The sequence below is a fragment of the Pygoscelis adeliae genome, unplaced genomic scaffold (genome assembly GCF_000699105.1).
Source record: "Pygoscelis adeliae isolate BGI_AS28 unplaced genomic scaffold, ASM69910v1 Scaffold93, whole genome shotgun sequence".
Classification (NCBI taxonomy): Eukaryota; Metazoa; Chordata; class Aves; order Sphenisciformes; family Spheniscidae; genus Pygoscelis; species Pygoscelis adeliae.
The window spans coordinates 173,783-193,798 of record NW_008824469.1 but is presented as its reverse complement, the minus strand read 5'-3'; the positions used below and the strand labels follow the sequence as shown (position 1 = coordinate 193,798).

General features: G+C 36.7%; 2 protein-coding genes across 2 annotated transcripts in view; both read left to right on the top strand.

Moving 5' to 3' along the window:
• The first annotated feature begins 6 nt into the window (after positions 1-6).
• Positions 7-19,931, top strand: ATP6V0A2 (ATPase, H+ transporting, lysosomal V0 subunit a2). Its single transcript, XM_009321158.1, has 19 exons — positions 7-59; positions 1,429-1,507; positions 2,965-3,062; positions 3,419-3,556; positions 4,091-4,191; positions 4,932-5,058; positions 5,860-5,942; positions 6,291-6,384; positions 6,716-6,928; positions 7,572-7,722; positions 8,493-8,632; positions 9,800-9,957; positions 11,617-11,707; positions 12,005-12,123; positions 12,590-12,800; positions 13,352-13,471; positions 13,715-13,834; positions 15,061-15,178; positions 19,458-19,931. Exons 2-19 carry the CDS (start codon positions 1,492-1,494, stop codon positions 19,520-19,522), a joined length of 2,163 nt encoding a protein of 720 aa, XP_009319433.1. The 5' UTR covers positions 7-59; positions 1,429-1,491; the 3' UTR covers positions 19,523-19,931.
• Positions 19,683-20,016, top strand: part of DNAH10 (dynein, axonemal, heavy chain 10) — a 59,148-nt gene continuing 58,814 nt past the window's right edge. Inside the window, exon 1 of the mRNA XM_009321209.1 lies at positions 19,683-19,721. Coding sequence (XP_009319484.1) covers positions 19,683-19,721 — 39 coding nt within the window. The remainder of the gene's footprint in view (positions 19,722-20,016) is intronic.

The window sequence follows — 20,016 nt, the reverse complement described above, 5'->3', positions numbered from 1 at the left end:
GCTCGGCCTACGAGTGCCTCAGCGAGGTGGGCGAGCGTGGCCTGGCCGAGTTCCGAGACGTGAGTAGCGGCGACGGGGCCCGGGCGCCCGGCGGGGCTTTCTGGGAGAATGGGGGAGGTAGAAGGACCCCGGGGGGGCCCGGCGGGTGGGCGACGCGGGGAAAGCCGAGCCGGGCAGAGTAGTTGCCGTCGGGAAGGTGCAGTTTCATTCCGATGGTGCGATCTAAAAGACTCCAAGACCGCTTCTCTTCCTGCTTTCCCCGACTCTGACTTGCAGATGTATGGCTGACAGCTATATCGCATTTGCCTGAAAGCGAGATTGGGTGATGCAAAGTCCGTGTACAGCCCCAGCCGCCCCGCGACTCGGGGGGGGGGCGCGTTTTGGGATGACTGTATCCTACCTCTCTCACAGAAGTAGTTTAAACTTGGGGGTTTTTTGCAGTAGGATCCCGTGGGAGGGCCCATTACCCACCTGAAGCCGCACTGACTGTACTCTGAGTGTATGTGCACAGCTATCGATGTGTCCACCCCGTTGACAGATCGATAGAAACATCTTAGCTCTTCTCTAGGCTTATTTCTTCAACATCGCAGCCTGCTGTTTGTAAAACATGTCTGTTCCTGGAGGAGTAATTCACCTTGGAGGAAACTACATGCCTGACTAACATAAAATTGGGTCGGGTAATAATTAACCTTGTTTCTGCATTGTCTCATCGTAATTATATGATCTTTGCTTGCTGACTGAGACTTTGGAATTTCTTCCAAGTATTCTTCAGAAATGTAGGTTGAAAAATCTTTGCAAGGAAAGCTGGGAGAACTTAAATTAACACCTAATTAGTAAATATGACAGGTAGGAGGACACAAATCTGTAAGAATCATTACATGGCTGTTATGTTTAATATGTTGATGCCATTCCAGGTATCTGACACACCATTTATTCTAGAAATAACATAGTAGTGGGTCTGATGTAAAAGCTGAATACGTAGTCAGCGACATTGCGCACTCGTAATACAGGGATGTACGTAAAAAGATTCTTTCGAAACTTAACATTTCAAGTAGATTCTGTGGAAATCCATCGCAAAAATTTGCTTGTAGAAAGGTTGGTTTGTTAATTTGAAGTCGTTAAGCAGTATTTTAAAACTCTAGAAATCAGATTAGGAATGGTTTCTCCAGTAGATCTAGTTATTCTGTTATTTGAGTAAAACGAGCAAAAGGCATTGATAATTCCGCTTTAATAAAACCAACCTTGCTATTTGAAGACTTTTTAATCCTTTTAGGTTTTCATACCTTCTTAGCTGAAAAGCACTTTGTAGAAAGAGAGCACGTAGAATACGTGCAAAATTGTCTACGTGAAGTCACAGAAATAGCTGTGGTTTTTTAGGGGTGGTTGCTGTTTTAAATACTTAATAAGCATTTTGTTCTTCTCCTTCAGCTTAACCCAAATGTAAGTGTATTTCAGAGAAAATTTGTGAATGAAGTAAAGAAGTGTGAAGAAATGGAAAGAATACTTGGTGAGCTTTACTTTCATGTCTGCCCTTTCTCATCCGTGGCATTATTAAAGTTTACATCGCTAGAGTGGAACTACAGTGGAGGTTTCAGCTACAGTTTTTTTTAATCTTCCCAGTCTTGTATTATCTGAGTGCTGTAGAATCTTATAAAATTTTCATATGTATGAAAAAATACGCATACATACACTCATATGTAGAGTCTTTACGTAGGTTTTTGGAGCCGGAGATGACTTGACTATAGCACTGAATTGGGTCAGAACGTACACATATATTCCTTAATTTGGGTTGATATGCTGCAGCAGTTTTGAGTGTGTCACAGAGTCGTTTAGGTTGGAAGGGACCTCTTGAGATCACCTAGTCAACCTCCAGCTCAAGCAGGGGCAGCTAGAGCCGGTTGTCCAGGACTGTGGCTAGTGGGATTTTTAATACGGAGACTCCACAACCTCTCTGGGCAACCTGTTCCAGTGTTTTACCACTGACCTCAGTTTCTCGGTTTTGTGAGCTGTAAAATTTACTTACACTACAACATGTATGTGCTAAATATAGGTTGGGGTTTTTTAAGCTCAGAGGTGCAGAAGAGTTGCTAATGTGTTGATGATAAATAGTTGAGAGAATTTCAGTATTGACTGCTTAAAACTCTGCTAGGAAAATGGAAGCTTTACCCTGGATATTTCCTTGACTATAAGATAAACTCTGTTTTTCATGTTACATAACTCAATACTGTTGAACTTCCAAGCGCCCTCAAAAATACCTCAAGTTATTAATAATTGGATTCACATGGTGGTTAATGAATAGAGAAGAGTGTTGTAATGCTCTACATAAAGATGCAAATTTCTTCAATGTATCCCGAAGAAAAGTTACCGTTGAAGGATTCTTTTCATTGGAATCTCTCATCAGGGGCATATGCTGGTCATGCCAAACCATCCCCGTAGCTATTTTGGCAATCTCCCTGCCCAGCGTGAGTTGTATTTGTTGTCGAGGTTGCTTAAGCCAACTTCTTTGAACGCTCTTTATTCCAAATGTGGGTCAATGAGCAGATCATCAATTTTTGGCAGGTGGCACGATTAGCAGAAAATGATATCTTACAGCATCGGAGAGATACTATGAAATGTTAAAAGCTTCTTAAAAAGTACTTGTGGTTGGAAAATTTCAGTCAGAGGACTCTGAAGATAGCTTACTTTCGCAAACTTCTAAGACAGAAATGTTCTGTGTATTTTATTCCTAGCACTCCATAAGCCCCTCCTTTTTCCTCCCTGGAGGGTCTTCTCTCTTGCCTTGCAGTCTTTTTGAAGACCCTAGCGTGTGTGTTGTTGCTAAAATAAATGAATAAAATAGCTAGGGCCTGATGCCACAGTGTGATCAGCACCATCAATAACAGCTGAAGGTCAACTTATGCAGCATTCTAGGAAGCATAAGGCAATACCGTTTCCTTTTTGATTTTGTTTTTCTTCTCACTCCAGGGTATTTAGTACAAGAAATTAAAAAAGCGGATATTCCACTTCCTGAAGGAGATGTTGCTCCTCCTGCCCCCTTGCTGAAACACATTTTAGAAATCCAGGTAACTTTTCCACACCACAGGTGCCAAAGGTGTAGCTCTGGATCTTGGAACTTTATTTCAAACTTAATTACTTGCTATCTTACTACTTACGACTTAAGTTGTAGGGGCATGGCAGGGGGAGCAGAAGCTTTTGCTTTCGTTTTTGCCCATTTTTTTTTCTTTCTGCCAGTGTTACTTCAAAGACTGAGGCAGACTATCTTTGGCAGACTGAGGAATAAAACCTATGGAGCTTAAGTTAATTAAGAAATTGGGAAACTCCCATCATTGCAGCTAATTAACATGTGCTTAAAATTCATCCTCCCCTGGTTTCCAAAACAGTATAACTGATTCTGTGTCATTTTTTCTCCATGTCTTAGGAACAGTTGCAGAAACTGGAGACAGAATTAAGGGAAGTAACTAAAAACAAAGAAAAGTTGAGGAAAAACCTGCTTGAACTGACAGAATACACATGCATGTTAGAGGTCACGCAGAGATTTGTCAGGAGAACAGCTGAGGTACTGCTTATGTTGTTTGGCGAGGATTGTGTGTCACGTGGCGTTTTTGTTGCATGCTGTTAGTAGTTCTAGTTAAGTGCGTGACTTGGTGTCGGGCTTTACGGCACTGTACGTTGTTCGTTATTGTTTGTGATCAGTACCTAGAGAACCTGGCTGGCAACCTCTCGTGCTAGGCTGCGCTCATATACATAGCAAAATGCAGCCCTGAACTTGGAGGAGCTTTGTGATTTCTCTGTTGAATTGTTTGAACGTTACTGCTGATGCCAACTGAAAATGAAGGCGTATTTGTGTTATTTTGATGCATAAATTGTACTAAGAAATTTACCGTGTAACTTTTGCAACACTGACTATAATTGCTAAGAGGAGTGCACTTGAGATCCCAGGATCTTTCTGTTGTCTGAATTGAACACAGGAAAGGGGTCTATATTTTTATTGAAATAATTTACTTAATTAGCTTTTCTTCTTCCGAATAATAAATGAATGAAATTTTTGTTTTTTCTGAAAGCTATGAATGATCTTTCTTTTATTTGCTAGTATGAATCCCATTTACATGCAAATTATGAAGAATTTCCATCTGTGGAAAACAAGCCATTAGTGGATTACAACTGTATGCACAGACTGGGTGCCAAGCTGGGGTAGGTATGGTTCAGTCCACGCATGGCAGGTTGTCAGTGTGTGCTGTTTCAAAACTGCTTGATGGGCTGCTGTAAATCATGGGCTGTTTTCTTAAAAGGTGGGATGTAGTGTGACTGTAGTGATTTCAGGAGAGCCAAACAGTTTTAGACAGGGTCGGGGTCTGGCCCAAATGTACCTTTGTAACCAAATTGGATTATTTGAAGAGAGAAGTAGGACAGCACCAAAAAAACTGTCACAAAACTTCCATCAAACCAAGTATGTATGTTAAGAAAAATCTCTACATGCTCTAAATCGGTACTTTCCTCCACTCTGGTTTTTTAGGATAAACACACAGTGTTTTAATCACTTGGCAGTGTCAGTTGTAAATGTAACATTATAATGGTAGTGCCTACTTGCCTTTAAAATGATGTATGGATACTGCTCTCTACAACACCATCCTGAGAGAAAAAAATCTTTTTTTATCCACCATCTTACCAAGAAAAAATTAAGAACCTTACTATCACAGACTGAAACGATGTTGGATTTAATTCTAGTTGTGTGCTCAGGCCCGCAGTCTGTTTGTTTTCCAAATAGAGATTGAGTCTACTTTATATACTAGTTACTTCCTGGTTAGGGTGATGCTTCCTTCTCTAGAGATGGCAGACGTTAAATTATTGTGATCCCGAGTGATGATGTACTCTGAGTTTTTAATTTTTCTTGTGGATTTTAGCTGATTTTTCAAATTTTTCTTTTTCCATAGGTTCATATCTGGGTTAGTTCACATAGCAAAAGTGGAAGCATTTGAAAAAATGCTGTGGAGAGTCTGTAAAGGATATACTATTCTTACCTATGCAGAGTTGGATGAATGTCTGGAAGATCCAGATACAGTGAGTAAACATTGTAACTATCAGTTTATTTTGTTTGTACTTTCTATAAGATTTGGAAGAATTGCTGCTCAGGTCTCCTGCAATGAATGTAAATGATTTCCCAGTGTCCTTGGAGGGAAAACTATTTTAAAGTATTAGAACTTGTAAGACTTTAAAATTAGAGGTCTTGATGCCACCATAACTATAGGAGTGGCAATTAATTTATCATGGTTCAGCTTGATGAGCGCAGAACTTTATTGTGGAATAGTAATGACTTTATGATTGGCTACCTTGATCAAAATACGTGGCATAAATGGCTGCTTGGATATTTATTAACTAGGTCTGTACAGTGCGTTACCTTTTAATAGTAATTTTATTTGTTAATTCAGCAGTTATGGAAAAAAAGTCTGGAGTACAGCTGGTCTTCTATGAAGTTTTTTCTCTGAACTTATAAAATTCACTTTTTGTAAATCAGCAATTATGGCTGCCTAATCTGTCACTTTTAAATTTTGCTTCAATTCTGATTTGGAACATTTTAATTTTTTAAGACTTTTTTTGTTATTATATTTTACCATCTCAGAATTATTATTGTCTCTTTAATTTTCCCTGAAAACTTTTTCTGTTTTTCTTTAATATAAAAAAAAAAAGACAGATGTTGGCACACTTGGATTTTATTTTTTGATCTTCACTAAAATGGTGGAAGCTTAATGCTACTAACACAGCCTTTTCTAATTATTTGAACTTGTTATTTTGCTCTGTAATTATATCACAGTGGAGTTGTTGGTTAAAACCAAACTTCGACTTAACTTTTTTTTTTTTTAGGGCGAAACCACAAAATGGTTTGTTTTTTTAGTGTCCTATTGGGGTGAACAAATTGGCCAGAAAGTTAAGAAGATTTGTGATTGGTAAGAAGTAAAACTAATATGTATAGTTTCTTTATACCTGGGTTATTTTCTTGTTAGTTTTCCCCCTGCTCCCCTTCCTTGTAAGTGTTGATTTTTAGGCAAGGTTTTTGAAGTTAAATTTGTTCCTCACCCCCTTGCATCTAGGTTTATAATTATGCAATATACAAATAAATGTATGAATCATTTTATCTGCAGTCCTTATTAAGTACAGGCAAAATACTGACTCTCTCAGTTGAATCTGTTCTGTGGTTATTAAATGGTGTGTTGCAGGCTTGACCAGGGCATGGGGTTGGGTGATTTGTTTTGTTTTAGTTTGGTTATTTAACACAAACTTCTGTTTTTCTGTAGCTATCACTGTCATGTGTATCCCTATCCAAACACCATGGAGGAGCGCAAGGCAGTTGTTGAAGGACTAAATGTTCGTATTCAGGATCTTCATACTGTGAGTAAATAACAGTATTCCCTTTGCTGTAGCTTTTACACCATAGGAAATAATTTGACGAATCACAGCATTAAATACATGAATATGTTTCTAAAATACATACAGCTTTGGATCTGAACATGATTGTACGTCATGTCCCTAGTCTCGCGTTGCATGTATCTATTAAACTTCAGGGCACTTGGCATTGCCTTCCGTTTTAAGCAGTGGTTAGTGTGGCCTCCTACCAATGTGATCCAGCATCGGACAAATACTAGCTGCTCTTAACTGTGGTTAACATAACCACTGTTACATTTTTCAATGAAATCTTTTTGTTTTTTTTTCTTGGACAAAGGTGCTGCATAAAACTGAGGATTACTTATGCCAAGTCTTGTGTAAAGCATCTGAATCCATCTATACGTGGGTTATCCAAGTGAAAAAGATGAAAGCCATTTATCATGTACTCAACCTGTGCAGTTTTGATGTCACAAATAAATGTTTAATCGCTGAGGTTTGGTGTCCGGTGGCTGATCTGCAAAATTTGCGCCATGCGTTGGAGGAAGGTTCAGTAAGTCAGCTGAATGCTCACTGATGTTAAAACTTTTGTCTTGAACTTACTATACAGATAAGGAAAGAAAATAATTATTTAAAATAGGCTAAAAGTAGGCACAGGCAAGTCTGGGTCTCTATGAACTCATATCAAACAATTTCTTTATAAGCAGAGCCTTTATTTAGTGTTGTGGGGGGGTTTTGTTTGTTTTGGGTTTTTTTGTTTGGTTAGTTTTTTTCCTTGAATGAGAACTTCTGTGTTGGACCCAAGTCTGACTAGGCTCACAGTGCTGTTTGTAGGCAAGTAGAAGGTGCTAATTTCCTTGTGTTAGTTGTGTTGAGCACGGCTCCGTCTTTTTGTTTTACAAGAGGGAATTTTTAGTAACAAATCTTTGTTTTATAATATTGACTCATGATTTTCATGTGATATTTCGTATAAAATAAGGATTAGAACACTGTACATAATTAGTGTTTTTAGAGGAACAGATTAATGTAATTTTTTTTTTTTAAAGCAAGCAGAAACGGATAAATGTTAAGCTTCGGGCTTAATTTAGGGATGTTTCAGGATCAGTGAAACTGCTGATGGAAATTTTTTCACTTTGATTAGATTAAGTATCAACTGAGTTTTTATATAAATGTATCTTCTTTCTGTCTGCAATTAGAGGAAGAGTGGAGCTACAATTTCTTCATTCATGAATACCATCCCAACAACACAACCTCCTCCAACTTTGATACGTACCAATAAATTCACCTCAGGGTTCCAAAACATTGTTGATGCTTATGGAGTTGGAAACTATGGAGAAGTTAATCCAGGTTGGTCCTTCTGAAATCCAAACTGCGAGCTGTGCTGTCGTTACTGCTTGCCTTGTTATGTGTTTAAATACCTTGCTGAATTGGACACTAGTAAAGGCAAAACGGTGACCACCACGCTGCTTATTAGTAGCTGTTTTAAAATTTCAGTAGGTCATCAAAAGTACAAATGGTGCTCCAAGCAGTAAGATGGGATTTGATTTTGCTGAGTTATTTTAGCATTGAAGAGACTGATAATAGCTGTATAATGTTTCTTTATACGCTTTACCTTGGATAAGGTAAGATATTTAGGGGAAAAAAGAAAACTTTGGTAATGGCTATTGGTATTACTGAAGCATGGAGCTCATCACTTGAAAAAATCCAGCTTGTTGTATAGCCCAGTTAGTTTAATGTCCTTATGTATTTTTGCAGCTATGTTGACTATGTCATGCTGTACAGGAGAATGTACACTATAGTACGGAGCCAAAATAGCCACGGAGGAAGAACTGTTTGTTTGGTTTTTATTTCCTGGGCTCATATTATTATCCTCAGAATTGTCAGCTAATGCTCAACTGCAGAGTTGTCATTACTAAGGGATATACATAAGCAAGCTTTAAACTGAGTTAAATTTATAGTGGGGGGGAAAGGTCTATTAGCAGGGGGTGAAATGTCTTTCAAACTTAAAGCTGAAAATTGTTTGAGAAGTTAAAGTAGTTGAATTGCTTAGGCATAATTCAGATAGCAACATCATCTATTGTGCTGTGTGCTTGAAATCTGTGATGTTGTCATTTCAGCTCTCTATACCATCATCACTTTTCCTTTCTTGTTTGCGGTTATGTTTGGAGACTTTGGGCATGGTCTACTAATGTTCATATTTGCACTCCTGACAATACTATATGAAAACCACCCTAGATTACAAAGATCACAAGATGAGGTAAAAGGAATTACAAATAATTTACTCCCCATCCAGCAAGATAACTTCAATTGAATAATTACTGTGTTTCTGAAAAGTACTATTTATTGCACATGTATTAGACCGGAGTTTTTTTCCTTTGTTTCGGGATTGTCTGTATTTAAAGTTGCCATATTACTCGAGATTAATGTGATATCTTAACAAACTATTCACTTTTTTTGAAAGGGCAGAAATAATCAAGTTGGAATGAAAGACTGACAAAAATTAGTTGATACTGTTGGGCTTGTCATTCCTTCTGCTAGGGCTACTTAGTGATGTTTCGGGATTGTCTGTATTTAAAGTTGCCATATTACTCGAGATTAATGTGATATCTTAACAAACTATTCACTTTTTTTGAAAGGGCAGAAATAAGTTGGAATGAAAGACTGACAAAAGTTAGTTGATACTGTTGGACTTGTCTTTCCTTCTGCTAGGGCTGCTTAGTGATGTGTGTGTTTTACAGAATGTGGTTACCAGTGACTAACGTTAGGAGAAAATGATTTTTCAAATTCCATCTTCTTTTATGGTTTCTGAAAAGGAGTTGTAGTTTGAAATTTATTAAACTTAATTTTAACTAATTTTTTAATATGGGGTTGGAATGCAGGAACATGTGCATCTCTCATTAGAATTATGTTTAATTAAGAATAGCTGCAAATGACTAACTTCTTGAAAACTAGTCCCGGGAAGGAAACGTGGTTTAAAAAGACTATTCGTTAGTGTAACGATGCCAATGAGAAAAGTCTCAGTCCGTGTCGTGGGAGCTTGCATGGGGACTTCAAATCTCTGCATTCAATTTAAACCACAATTGTCTTTCAGAATATACTTGCCGCTAGCTCTACTTCCTAATGCATATAAACCTTTGCATATAAATCTCTTGACATAAAGCTGTGAATGTGAGGAGATGAACTGCACCCATTTGGTGACTGCCATTTGTAGACTGCATATTCACATGCTTAAAGCAAAATTCTCTGTGTTACATCTTGGTTGGCCGTAGGTTTCTTCATATTCCTTAATGACTATTCACAAGAATTTTTAGTTTTTAGAAGTCTTGGTATTGCCAAAAATGTGTTTCTCTTAGAAATGTGTAGATAACGATCGTTCACATAGCAGATGATGTTCTCTATTTTTTCTTTTTTCCAATACTTACAGATAATGAAAATGCTATTTGAAGGCCGATATGTTATTTTATTAATGGGTCTGTTTTCTGTATACACTGGATTGATCTATAATGACTGTTTTTCAAAGTCATTAAATATATTTGGTTCTGGATGGAATGTTTCAGCAATGTTTGAACAGAAGGTTTGGCGGTGAGTAGCATGCCTCTGTTTGCTATACCATTAAAACAAAAATGTACTTCCTGTAACAGTTCAGCCCTTTTGCTCACCCATTTTAACCGTCCTTTTATTGAGAGTAGTAAATAAATGTAGTGAAATCTAGCAAAATTTAGTTGTTAAGGTAGTAAGTGCTAGTGCGCTAAGGGCTAAGTGATACATCTATGCTTAAAATAAAAAAGGCAGTAATAGTTATTTAAAAACAAAAAAAATTGAACCGTTTATTATCCTAAATTGGGCAGTCCACAGAGAACACAATATCTTGCAAAACCACTATTAGAATTTGATTATATTTAATTCAGTCAATCTATCAGATTAATCTCGTATTTATCAGTGCTGCTTTACTGGATTTACATGTCCTCAGTCACCTGGAACATTTTCTAGAATATTATAACTTGGTATAGATGACAATCAGTCTTCTCCTGGAACAAATTCTGTTGCAATACCCTAATGCTATATGCTAGCTAATAACTTTCAGTGATTAAAAACTGCAACTGGCGTAGTATCGTTTTATTGGTAGTAAGAACTTGCACCTAGTTTTATGAGGTGATATTTTTAGGGTTTATTCAGTCTCTAAACCTTCTTAGGTGTGTTTTGCACCTTTTTTTGTCGTCTCACAAAGGTGTTCTTATGAATGGCTGGAGACTTCAGTAGTGTTGTAAAATCCTAACAGGAGGCACCAGGACTTTGTCTTGTTGTGTATTCTTTTTATTCATAAAAAGCATACTGCCTCCTATGTTATGGTTTGTCTTTATGCTAATGGCTTTAATTTGTCTCCAGTTACTATATTTTCCAGGGGAGGTTTCTGAATATCTGTATCTATATAGCTATCAGATTTTGAGAGGAATAGAAAACACAGGGCTAGTTTTGGAGAAATTTGTCCTAGGTCATGCTTCTGGCATGAATAGCCAAGCAGCATTAGCATCTACTGTAAAGAAATTAACAATTAATGAAATAAATTAATTACCTAGCAATCATTAGTCTTTGCACAGCTTTTCTTGATAGAAGAAAAAGAAAAAAGTAGGTATGTGAATTATCAGACCTACTTTTTCACAAAGTGGGATAACCTCATTGTTTTGAGGTGTCATGGCCCTTTGGTATTTAAATGTTCACAGCTTGCATCTCATTTTGCCTCAAAACCAGAAAGTGACTTGAAATAGTAGAGTCAAAACCACTGGCTTTGGTTAAAATGTGAACAGATTGTGAGTGCTGTGTTAATTAAAAGCTATATGAAGTTAGAGTGGAAACTCATCCAAATGCAAAAGGGAAAAAAGATACCAATTATTCTTTGGGTGTTTGTTAGTGATTTTTATATAAAAGCAAAATGTGAGCTTTTTATATGAAACTTTCCATTCTAGGGGAATGAGGAACAAAATCCAGAAACTTTCCTTTCAAAGGCAGTTAGTGCGAATTAAGGCCAGATTGTGAGTTTCTAGAACTTCTTTTATTTTGTTATTGTTTTTATTAGCCAGGCCTTTTGTGCTTAGAAGTCCTTTTATTCTTCTTTTAAAGACTGGCAGTGGGTGAGCTAGTCATATAAAGGAAAGCAGGAGTAGTGTCCTGCAGAACTGAAAGCATATGTTGTCACTATGTTTAAACAATGTCAGATATGATTGTGTTTTTCTTTCTCTGCAGTCTTGAGGATCTCAAGTCTAATCAATTTTTAACACTGGATCCAAATGTTACTGGTGTGTACAATGGAGCTTATCCCTTTGGAATTGATCCGGTTAGTTTTATGCTTTTAAGTTATCCATTTGTGATGATCAGTCATTTGTAAATTAGATTTTGGTATGTGCATTAGGAAGATAAACGTACTGTGGAAAAAATACATTTCTGCTTGTATTCTCCATTCAAAAAGAGCTTTTCCCTTAATGAGTCAAAGATTTAACTGTTTTCATGAAACTCAAATTTCAGTTATGATCCCCGTTTGAGGTAGAATTCTGGTCTCCAATAGGGATAGGATACTGTCTTATTTCTTCTGTTACACTGTTCTTTAATGCTGATTTTGTCTTCTCTTCTTCAGATCTGGAATTTGGCAAGCAACCGTCTCAGTTTTTTAAATTCTTTCAAAATGAAAATGTCTGTGATTTTTGGAGTAACTCACATGACGTTTGGAGTTGTATTGGGGGTATTTAACCACTTGTAAGTACAAGAAGTTAAGATAATACTGATGTTACAGTTTTTTTTCAGGTCTTGAATTATAACAGTTAATCTGGTAAGGGAAACTGGAACAATTTTTTAAAAGCAGAATAACAGTATTGTGAAAACTGTTCTTAAAAAAAATAAATAAGAGAGGTCTTCCGTCACACACATAAGATGATGGATCAGTATTATGCCAAAAATATGAAGACATCGATTAATACAAGATTTTATTTCACTTGTTGCAAAATAGAAATACATGCCTCTTATGGTCGTGATTTCCACTGAAATATCTGATTAAAATTTTGCTGAATATGAAGAAATTGGTTCTGGATTTAATTTCAGTCTTGCTCTTTAAAAGTGCTGGGTACTGTTCTGTTTTATTGAAAACATGTTTGGGCCATGTATTTATCTTGATCTTTCTTTGTAAAACTTACTTTTCCTTTTTTTTCCCATTTTTATCTTCTAGGCATTTCAAGAAGAAGTATAATATTTATTTGGTTTTTCTTCCTGAACTTTTATTCATGATGTGCATCTTTGGCTACCTTGTGTTTATGATCTTCTTTAAATGGTTAGCGTATTCTGCAGAGGACTCTACATCTGCTCCTAGTATTCTGATTCAATTTATTAACATGTTCCTGTTTCCTGGTGGTGAAACAGAGGTCTTCTACACCGGACAGGTTAGTAGCGTTCTTACAAGCTTCTGAAGATCCTGTTGTTCCCTATGCAGGTAACACTTTACCAGTCATGAAAGGCTGATGGCTGAGTGTTGCCCTAGGAAGGGGAATGTATCGGACTAAGGGGAAATTGAATAAACATTATGATTAAATAACATATTTGCTCTTTATTTGGTTGTAAGATTTTACGTAGTGATTTGTGAAAATACCTATTTCTAGAACAAAATCTCCCAGGTTAAAATTAAGGCTAGAGAACAGAGTCTCATGCTTGTAATTTTGATGCTTTTCTATGTGCTATAAATAATCTTACTAAAGTGAGTATCAGTAATGCCTTAATCTAGAACCCAGTCCTGAAGATGCTGGATGTCTGTAACCCAATTTAAGGGCCTGATTAAGTAAAATACTTATGTGCACGTTCAATTTGGAGTATGTGCCCACTGAAATCAGTAGTACTTTTCTTACGCTTAAACAGGCCTTTAAAGGAAAATGGGGAGGCTTTTCCTACTTTTGATTTTGTGATCTAATCTCATTTTCTTTCTTTCCGCTCCAAACAGGTTGCGCTACAGAGGTTTTTACTTAGTATTGCTTTTCTTTCTGTTCCTGTAATGCTTTTTGGTAAACCACTTTATTTATATTGGTTGCACAGTGGAGGCCGAGGCATTAGAATGTACAGGGTAAGTACTGAGAGACACTTACACATTTCTTCAGTATAGGAGAATTCAGCTGGTGGTGTATTGCATATAGAGTAATGTCCTTACTAGATATTTCTACTCAACTTGGAAAGTTTTTGACTGTAACACATAATAGTGCTTTGCTCCTCTAGCTCTCTTTTTGTCTTTGCCCATGACTACTTTAAATAAATTTTAAAATTGACACTGGCAGTCCACTTAAAGACACAATGTGTTTCCAATTTGCAGAGTGGCTACAAGCTAATTCGAAAAGAAAGTGAAGAAGAACTTTCTCTGCTAAGATCTCATGATGTAGAAGAAGGCAGCAGTCATTCAGACAGTGGGCACAGAGAGGGGGACGGAGAGGAGGTAATGTTTTTACTTAATCTCTGCTTTGTACATCCTTAAAAGCAAATCAGAAGTGGAAGATCAAGAAGATAACCTGTACATTGAGTCCCGGGAAGTTTTCAATTGAATGAGCTGAACTTTTACAAAGCCCTTGATGCATGAATGCAATTTACTTATTTTTATTTGTTGCTATTTTATGATTATTTCTTGGTATATTCAGATTGCTACAGTAAACCACAGTCTCTCTCTAGTGGAGAACAGGAGAGTGCTTTATTTGCATCTATAGACTTTGCATCTAAGACTACAGTTTTTCTTGAATTGAAGAGTGGGATAAAAATCCTGGGTTTTGTATGGTTTTATGGATTCTTAAAATCAAGGCAAGAGGACAACTGCCCAGCTTCCTGTTAATTAATCTTGGCTTTTCATCCAGACAAAAGTCGTCTTATGTCTGCAAATTACATCTTGTGATGAGGATTATTGCTAATGGGGGTTGGGAGACATGAGCTGCATTTCTAGTCCCCAGCTATTGCTGCTGTTTAGTTTGGCCAAATTTTTAAAGGTCTTGTCTGATTCCACTGATTTCATGTGAATTGAAAGACAGAAAGGTGCTTCAGTTTCCCAGTGTGCAGACTATGTATAGTACTTGCTTCACTGGGGTAGTAGACTCTTGCTTCTTATGTATAGAAAATACTAGAATTGTTTGCTTAAATAAATTGTGTCATAGTTCCATTCAAAGTAAGTGTTGAAACTTGCAGTAATATCAGTCTTGGAGCTCTTAGTTAGCAACAAGTACGTATATTTAGAGTTTACAGTATTAACGTAGTTATTTTTCTATCACTAGCATTACTAATAATTAATCCTGGTCTTAAAGATGCAAAAATTGACATTGTAAACTTACAACATCAATAGAATGGGAATTAGAACCATGACTGGTTTTACTACTTAGAGTTTTCAAGTATTAGATCATAATCCTTGTGGAAAACATAAACTGCATTCATTTTTATCTATCAACAAAGTAATTGGGGAAACTAACTGGAAAACTATAGCATCTGATTTTTTTTTAATGTTGCCTCTGTAATAAGGATCTTAAACACAGCAGATCTTTTTTTTACTTGATGTGAAATGAATGTATTACCCTTTAATGGAATATTTCTTCCATGTATATTAAGCTTTGCAGATGAATGTTTTTGTTCTCTCATGTTGTACTACGTTGTTTAAATGGATACAAATGTATTTTTGTATTTTAGCTTAATTTTGCAGACGTTTTTATGAATCAGGCAATTCATACCATTGAATACTGTCTAGGATGTATTTCTAATACAGCCTCGTATCTGAGACTCTGGGCATTAAGTCTTGCTCATGCACGTAAGTGGGGTTTTTATTGGTTGGTTGTTGTTTTTCCATCTGTCTGGATTTTTAATGCTGGTTAGAGGGGGGCTGGCCTGTTGAAGTGAGACTACTATGAAATTATCTTTTTCTTAATCTAAAAAGAATCCCTATTTAAACTAATAATGATCTATGGAAAGTCCCCAAACTAAAATTGTGACTTACTGTTTGGAATCTAGTAATTTTCTTCATTGATTGTAAAGAGGCCGATTATCTGAGCACGGTGTAACCTCACATAATAGTGCACCAGTAGTCACAGTACCATTTCCTATTTTCCATTGATTGACCAGTTTGGAAGGTATTTAGGCACTTGCTAAAGTCTTAGTGTCATGGTGTAAAATGTTGACATCGGTAGATCTTATTTTGAAACTGAGATGTACCTTTAAGTATTTGGGGGGAGGGAGAGGGGGGCAACTAACTGGCGGTGGGGTTGCTTATAGTTCCCATGTTCAGCAGATCCTATAATACTGTTCAAGCTAGAATACAGGTCAGTTAGAGTAGCTCACTGGGTGAATGTATGCAGTATCAACATGGAGAGTGCTTTATTTGCATCTATAGACTTTGCATCTAAGACTACAGTTTTTCTTGAATTGAAGAGTGGGATAAAAATCCTGGGTTTTGTATGGTTTTATGGATTCTTAAAATCAAGGCAAGAGGACAACTGCCCAGCTTCCTGTTAATTAATCTTGGCTTTTCATCCAGACAAAAGTCGTCTTATGTCTGCAAATTACATCTTGTGATGAGGATTATTGCTAATGGGGGTTGGGAGACATGAGCTGCATTTCTAGTCCCCAGCTATTGCTGCTGTTTAGTTTGGCCAAATTTTTAAAGGTCTTGTCTGATTCCACTGATTTCATGTGAATTGAAAGACAGAAAGGTGCTTCAGTTTCCCAGTGTGCAGACTATGTATAGTACTTGCTTCACTGGGGTAGTAGACTCTTGCTTCTTATGTATAGAAAATACTAGAATTGTTTGCTTAAATAAATTGTGTCATAGTTCCATTCAAAGTAAGTGTTGAAACTTGCAGTAATATCAGTCTTGGAACTCTTTGTTAGCAACAAGTACGTATATTTAGAGTTTACAGTATTAACGTAGTTATTTTTCTATCACTAGCATTACTAATAATTAATCCTGGTCTTAAAGATGCAAAAATTGACATTGTAAACTTACAACATCAATAGAATGGGAATTAGAACCATGACTGGTTTTACTACTTAGAGTTTTCAAGTATTAGATCATAATCCTTGTGGAAAACATAAACTGCATTCATTTTTATCTATCAACAAAGTAATTGGGGAAACTAACTGGAAAACTATAGCATCTGATTTTTTTTTTTAATGTTGCCTCTGTAATAAGGATCTTAAACACAGCAGATCTTTTTTTTACTTGATGTGAAATCAATGTATTACCCTTTAATGGAATTTTTCTTCCATGTATATTAAGCTTTGCAGATGAATGTTTTTGTTCTCTCATGTTGTACTACGTTGTTTAAATGGATACAAATGTATTTTTGTATTTTAGCTTAATTTTGCAGACGTTTTTATGAATCAAGCAATTCATACCATTGAATACTGTCTAGGATGTATTTCTAATACAGCCTCGTATCTAAGACTCTGGGCATTAAGTCTTGCTCATGCACGTAAGTGGGGTTTTTATTGGTTGGTTGTTGTTTTTCCATCTGTCTGGATTTTTAATGCTGGTTAGAGGGGGGCTGGCCTGTTGAAGTGAGACTACTATGAAATTATCTTTTTCTTAATCTAAAAAGAATCCCTATTTAAACTAATAATGATCTATGGAAAGTCCCCAAACTAAAATTGTGACTTATTGTTTGGAATCTAGTAATTTTCTTCATTGATTGTAAAGAGGCCGATTATCTGAGCACGGTGTAACCTCACATAATAGTGCACCAGTAGTCACAGTACCATTTCCTATTTTCCATTGATTGACCAGTTTGGAAGGTATTTAGGCACTTGCTAAAGTCTTAGTGTCATGGTGTAAAATGTTGACATCGGTAGATCTTATTTTGAAACTGAGATGTACCTTTAAGTATTTGGGGGGAGGGAGAGGGGGGCAACTAACTGGCGGTGGGGTTGCTTATAGTTCCCATGTTCAGCAGATCCTATAATACTGTTCAAGCTAGAATACAGGTCAGTTAGAGTAGCTCACTGGGTGAATGTATGCAGTATCAACATTAATTATGATTTTTTTTTTTTAATAGAGTTATCAGAAGTTCTATGGCAAATGGTGATGAGGGTGGGTCTTCGCGTGGACACAACGTATGGTGTCTTACTGCTAGTTCCTGTTCTAGCCTTTTTTGCTGTGCTAACCGTTTTTATTCTTTTGGTCATGGAGGGGCTTTCTTTTTTTTTTTAATAGAGTTATCAGAAGTTCTATGGCAAATGGTGATGAGGGTGGGTCTTCGCGTGGACACAACGTATGGTGTCTTACTGCTAGTTCCTGTTCTAGCCTTTTTTGCTGTGCTAACCGTTTTTATTCTTTTGGTCATGGAGGGGCTTTCTGCTTTTCTCCATGCTATACGACTTCACTGGTAAGTTTTAACTCTTCATTTTTTCTTTATACCACTTCAGCATATACTGGCTTGTTTAAGAGGAATTTTTGTGTCAAAATATTAGGTGCCTTATTAAAAAGAAAAGTGTAAAATTCAACAGCCTAATGCTACTGTAATAGATCTATCTAATCACATTAAATAAATGGCTTGTTAGTCAAATGTGATTGTTCCTCTGGAAGATTTTCAGTAAATTCAAATATTATATTGGCTTATGATGCGTATTAACCTCTACCACATTCAGAGTTGACAAACTATGGGTCCATTTGATTTATAGTACTGCAGCTTTTTGTACTGTAGAATATTAGTAGCGTGGACAAGGATTTTTAATTTCAGTCTGGTTATATCACTGAATGGCTTCAGTCTATTTTATTTATTCGGTTCAACAGAACATTTATATTAGTGAGCAAAACTTTTGCTAAAGTGGGGCTGCCAACCCTTAAGTATTTTAATCCTTTCTTAGTCTTAATATCACGAGCTCTGCACATTGGAGTGGATTCAGAGAATAGTTAGTTGGAAACCTGATGAAATTTACAGTATAAGAAAAGGCAGACTTATAGTATATAAACACATGAGGCAGAGCTATGTGCATTGCAGAGTATTGTCCTCATAATATTGTATATTTGCAAAACTTAACTGCAACTAACCTGAAAACAAATTAGTAAGACAGAAGTGAGAAATGAGCCATTACAGCACAATGTCAGCGTGCTTGGGTCTCTTGAGAAACATGAAATTTGCCCGGGACTGTGATAGGAAGGTTAAATAGCAGCACAGAAAGCCTAAGTGACAGCATTAGGATTGCTTTTGTTAAGCCTCTTGTGTTGCACAGTTCTATCCCTTGACAATCGGTCATTTTGGATTAATATACAGATTCTGTTGTTTTCTTTTTTTTTTTTCTCTCTCTCGTTTCAGGGTGGAATTTCAGAACAAATTCTACTCTGGTGGAGGATACAAGTTTACACCTTTCTCTTTTAAGCACATTTCTTTACATTTTAATAAAGATAATACGGCATAGGTTGGTTGCTGTCAGCAGAAATGTTTGGAATTGTCTGCAAATAATCATGTGATTGGATCTCACCTATGAACGGCTTCCTGTAGGACAAAGTGTTTTTCACTGATTGCCTTATAATGCAGCCAAATAATTCTGTAATATATACCTCCCATAGAAATACATAGCAGATCTGGAGCATCTTGTATATAGATATAAAATGTACATTTTTCTTGATAAACTAATGTTGTAAATTAATTTTATTCTTTAAAAAAAAAAAGTTGTTACTGCTTGTCCTAAAACCAGTGTAGGCATTTTTTTTTTTGTTGGGGCTGTTTATTTTCTTGAATGGTTACTTTTAAGTTATCTAAAAGACTTTTCATCATATCAAACATTCATTACTAATCACATATTTAAGCCAGCTATCATCTCATGCACTTTGGGAACAATTCAGCAATGCAACAGAAACTAATGTATGTTTTCAGTATCTATTCCAGAAGAATTATGAAATATAAATTTATACATAGCAATGCAACGTGCTCTTTTCTGGCCGTATTTAAAATTGCACCGAAAGTGTTAACTGTTTGTTCTGCCCAGAGTTATTACTTCAGTCTTTCAGAAGCCACAGTGATACTTACTGTTATGGAAGAAGGCAGGAGTAGAAGTGGAGACTTGGCAGTATTATCCCTCTTATTTCCCTGTAGTGAGGAGCTTTCCCCTACGTGCTGTTCCGCAAAGCGAGTTGTGTGCAGCCCCTCACTTGTGGTGACGTTGATGGGTAAAAGCCTCAGAAAAAGTCTCGCACTGTCTGGATGAGGACTCAAATAAAAGAATCCAACTGCCTACGAGCAATTTTTCTCCCGGGTTCTGTTTTTACAGTGTGGTCCCGTGCAGAGTTTCTACTCCTAGGAGTAACTTTTGCACGGGGAATGAAGAACGGGCCTCGATTTGTGTTTGGCTGTAAGGACGTACATACAGTGTTACTTACCTGATGCTGTTGAACCAAATTTTATACTGAATGAGAGGTGGAAAGGGGTCGTTTTGTATTATTTTTTGTATAGTGTGAAAATGGGGATATTACCAGAATTTTTTAACATCTGTGCCATAAGAACAGCATAAGTTAAATTTTGCACTTGTTTCATACTAATTCCGAATAATAAAACCTCGTTTGCGCTGTTAGCAGCACCTTATGTTTGCGCGTAGCCCTGTCCCTGCACCTGGCAACGCTGGAGGGGGACGGCCTTGGCCTGCGGCCCGCTGCCC

What these genes read in the sequence shown, in the direction of transcription:
- ATP6V0A2 (XM_009321158.1), top strand. An exon ending in TTGTCAGGAGAACAGCTGAG is followed by an intron (nt 3,557 to 4,090) that starts GTACTGCTTATG and finishes TTTATTTGCTAG; the next exon opens with TATGAATCCCATTTACATGC. An exon ending in TACAAAGATCACAAGATGAG is followed by an intron (nt 8,633 to 9,799) that starts GTAAAAGGAATT and finishes CAATACTTACAG; the next exon opens with ATAATGAAAATGCTATTTGA.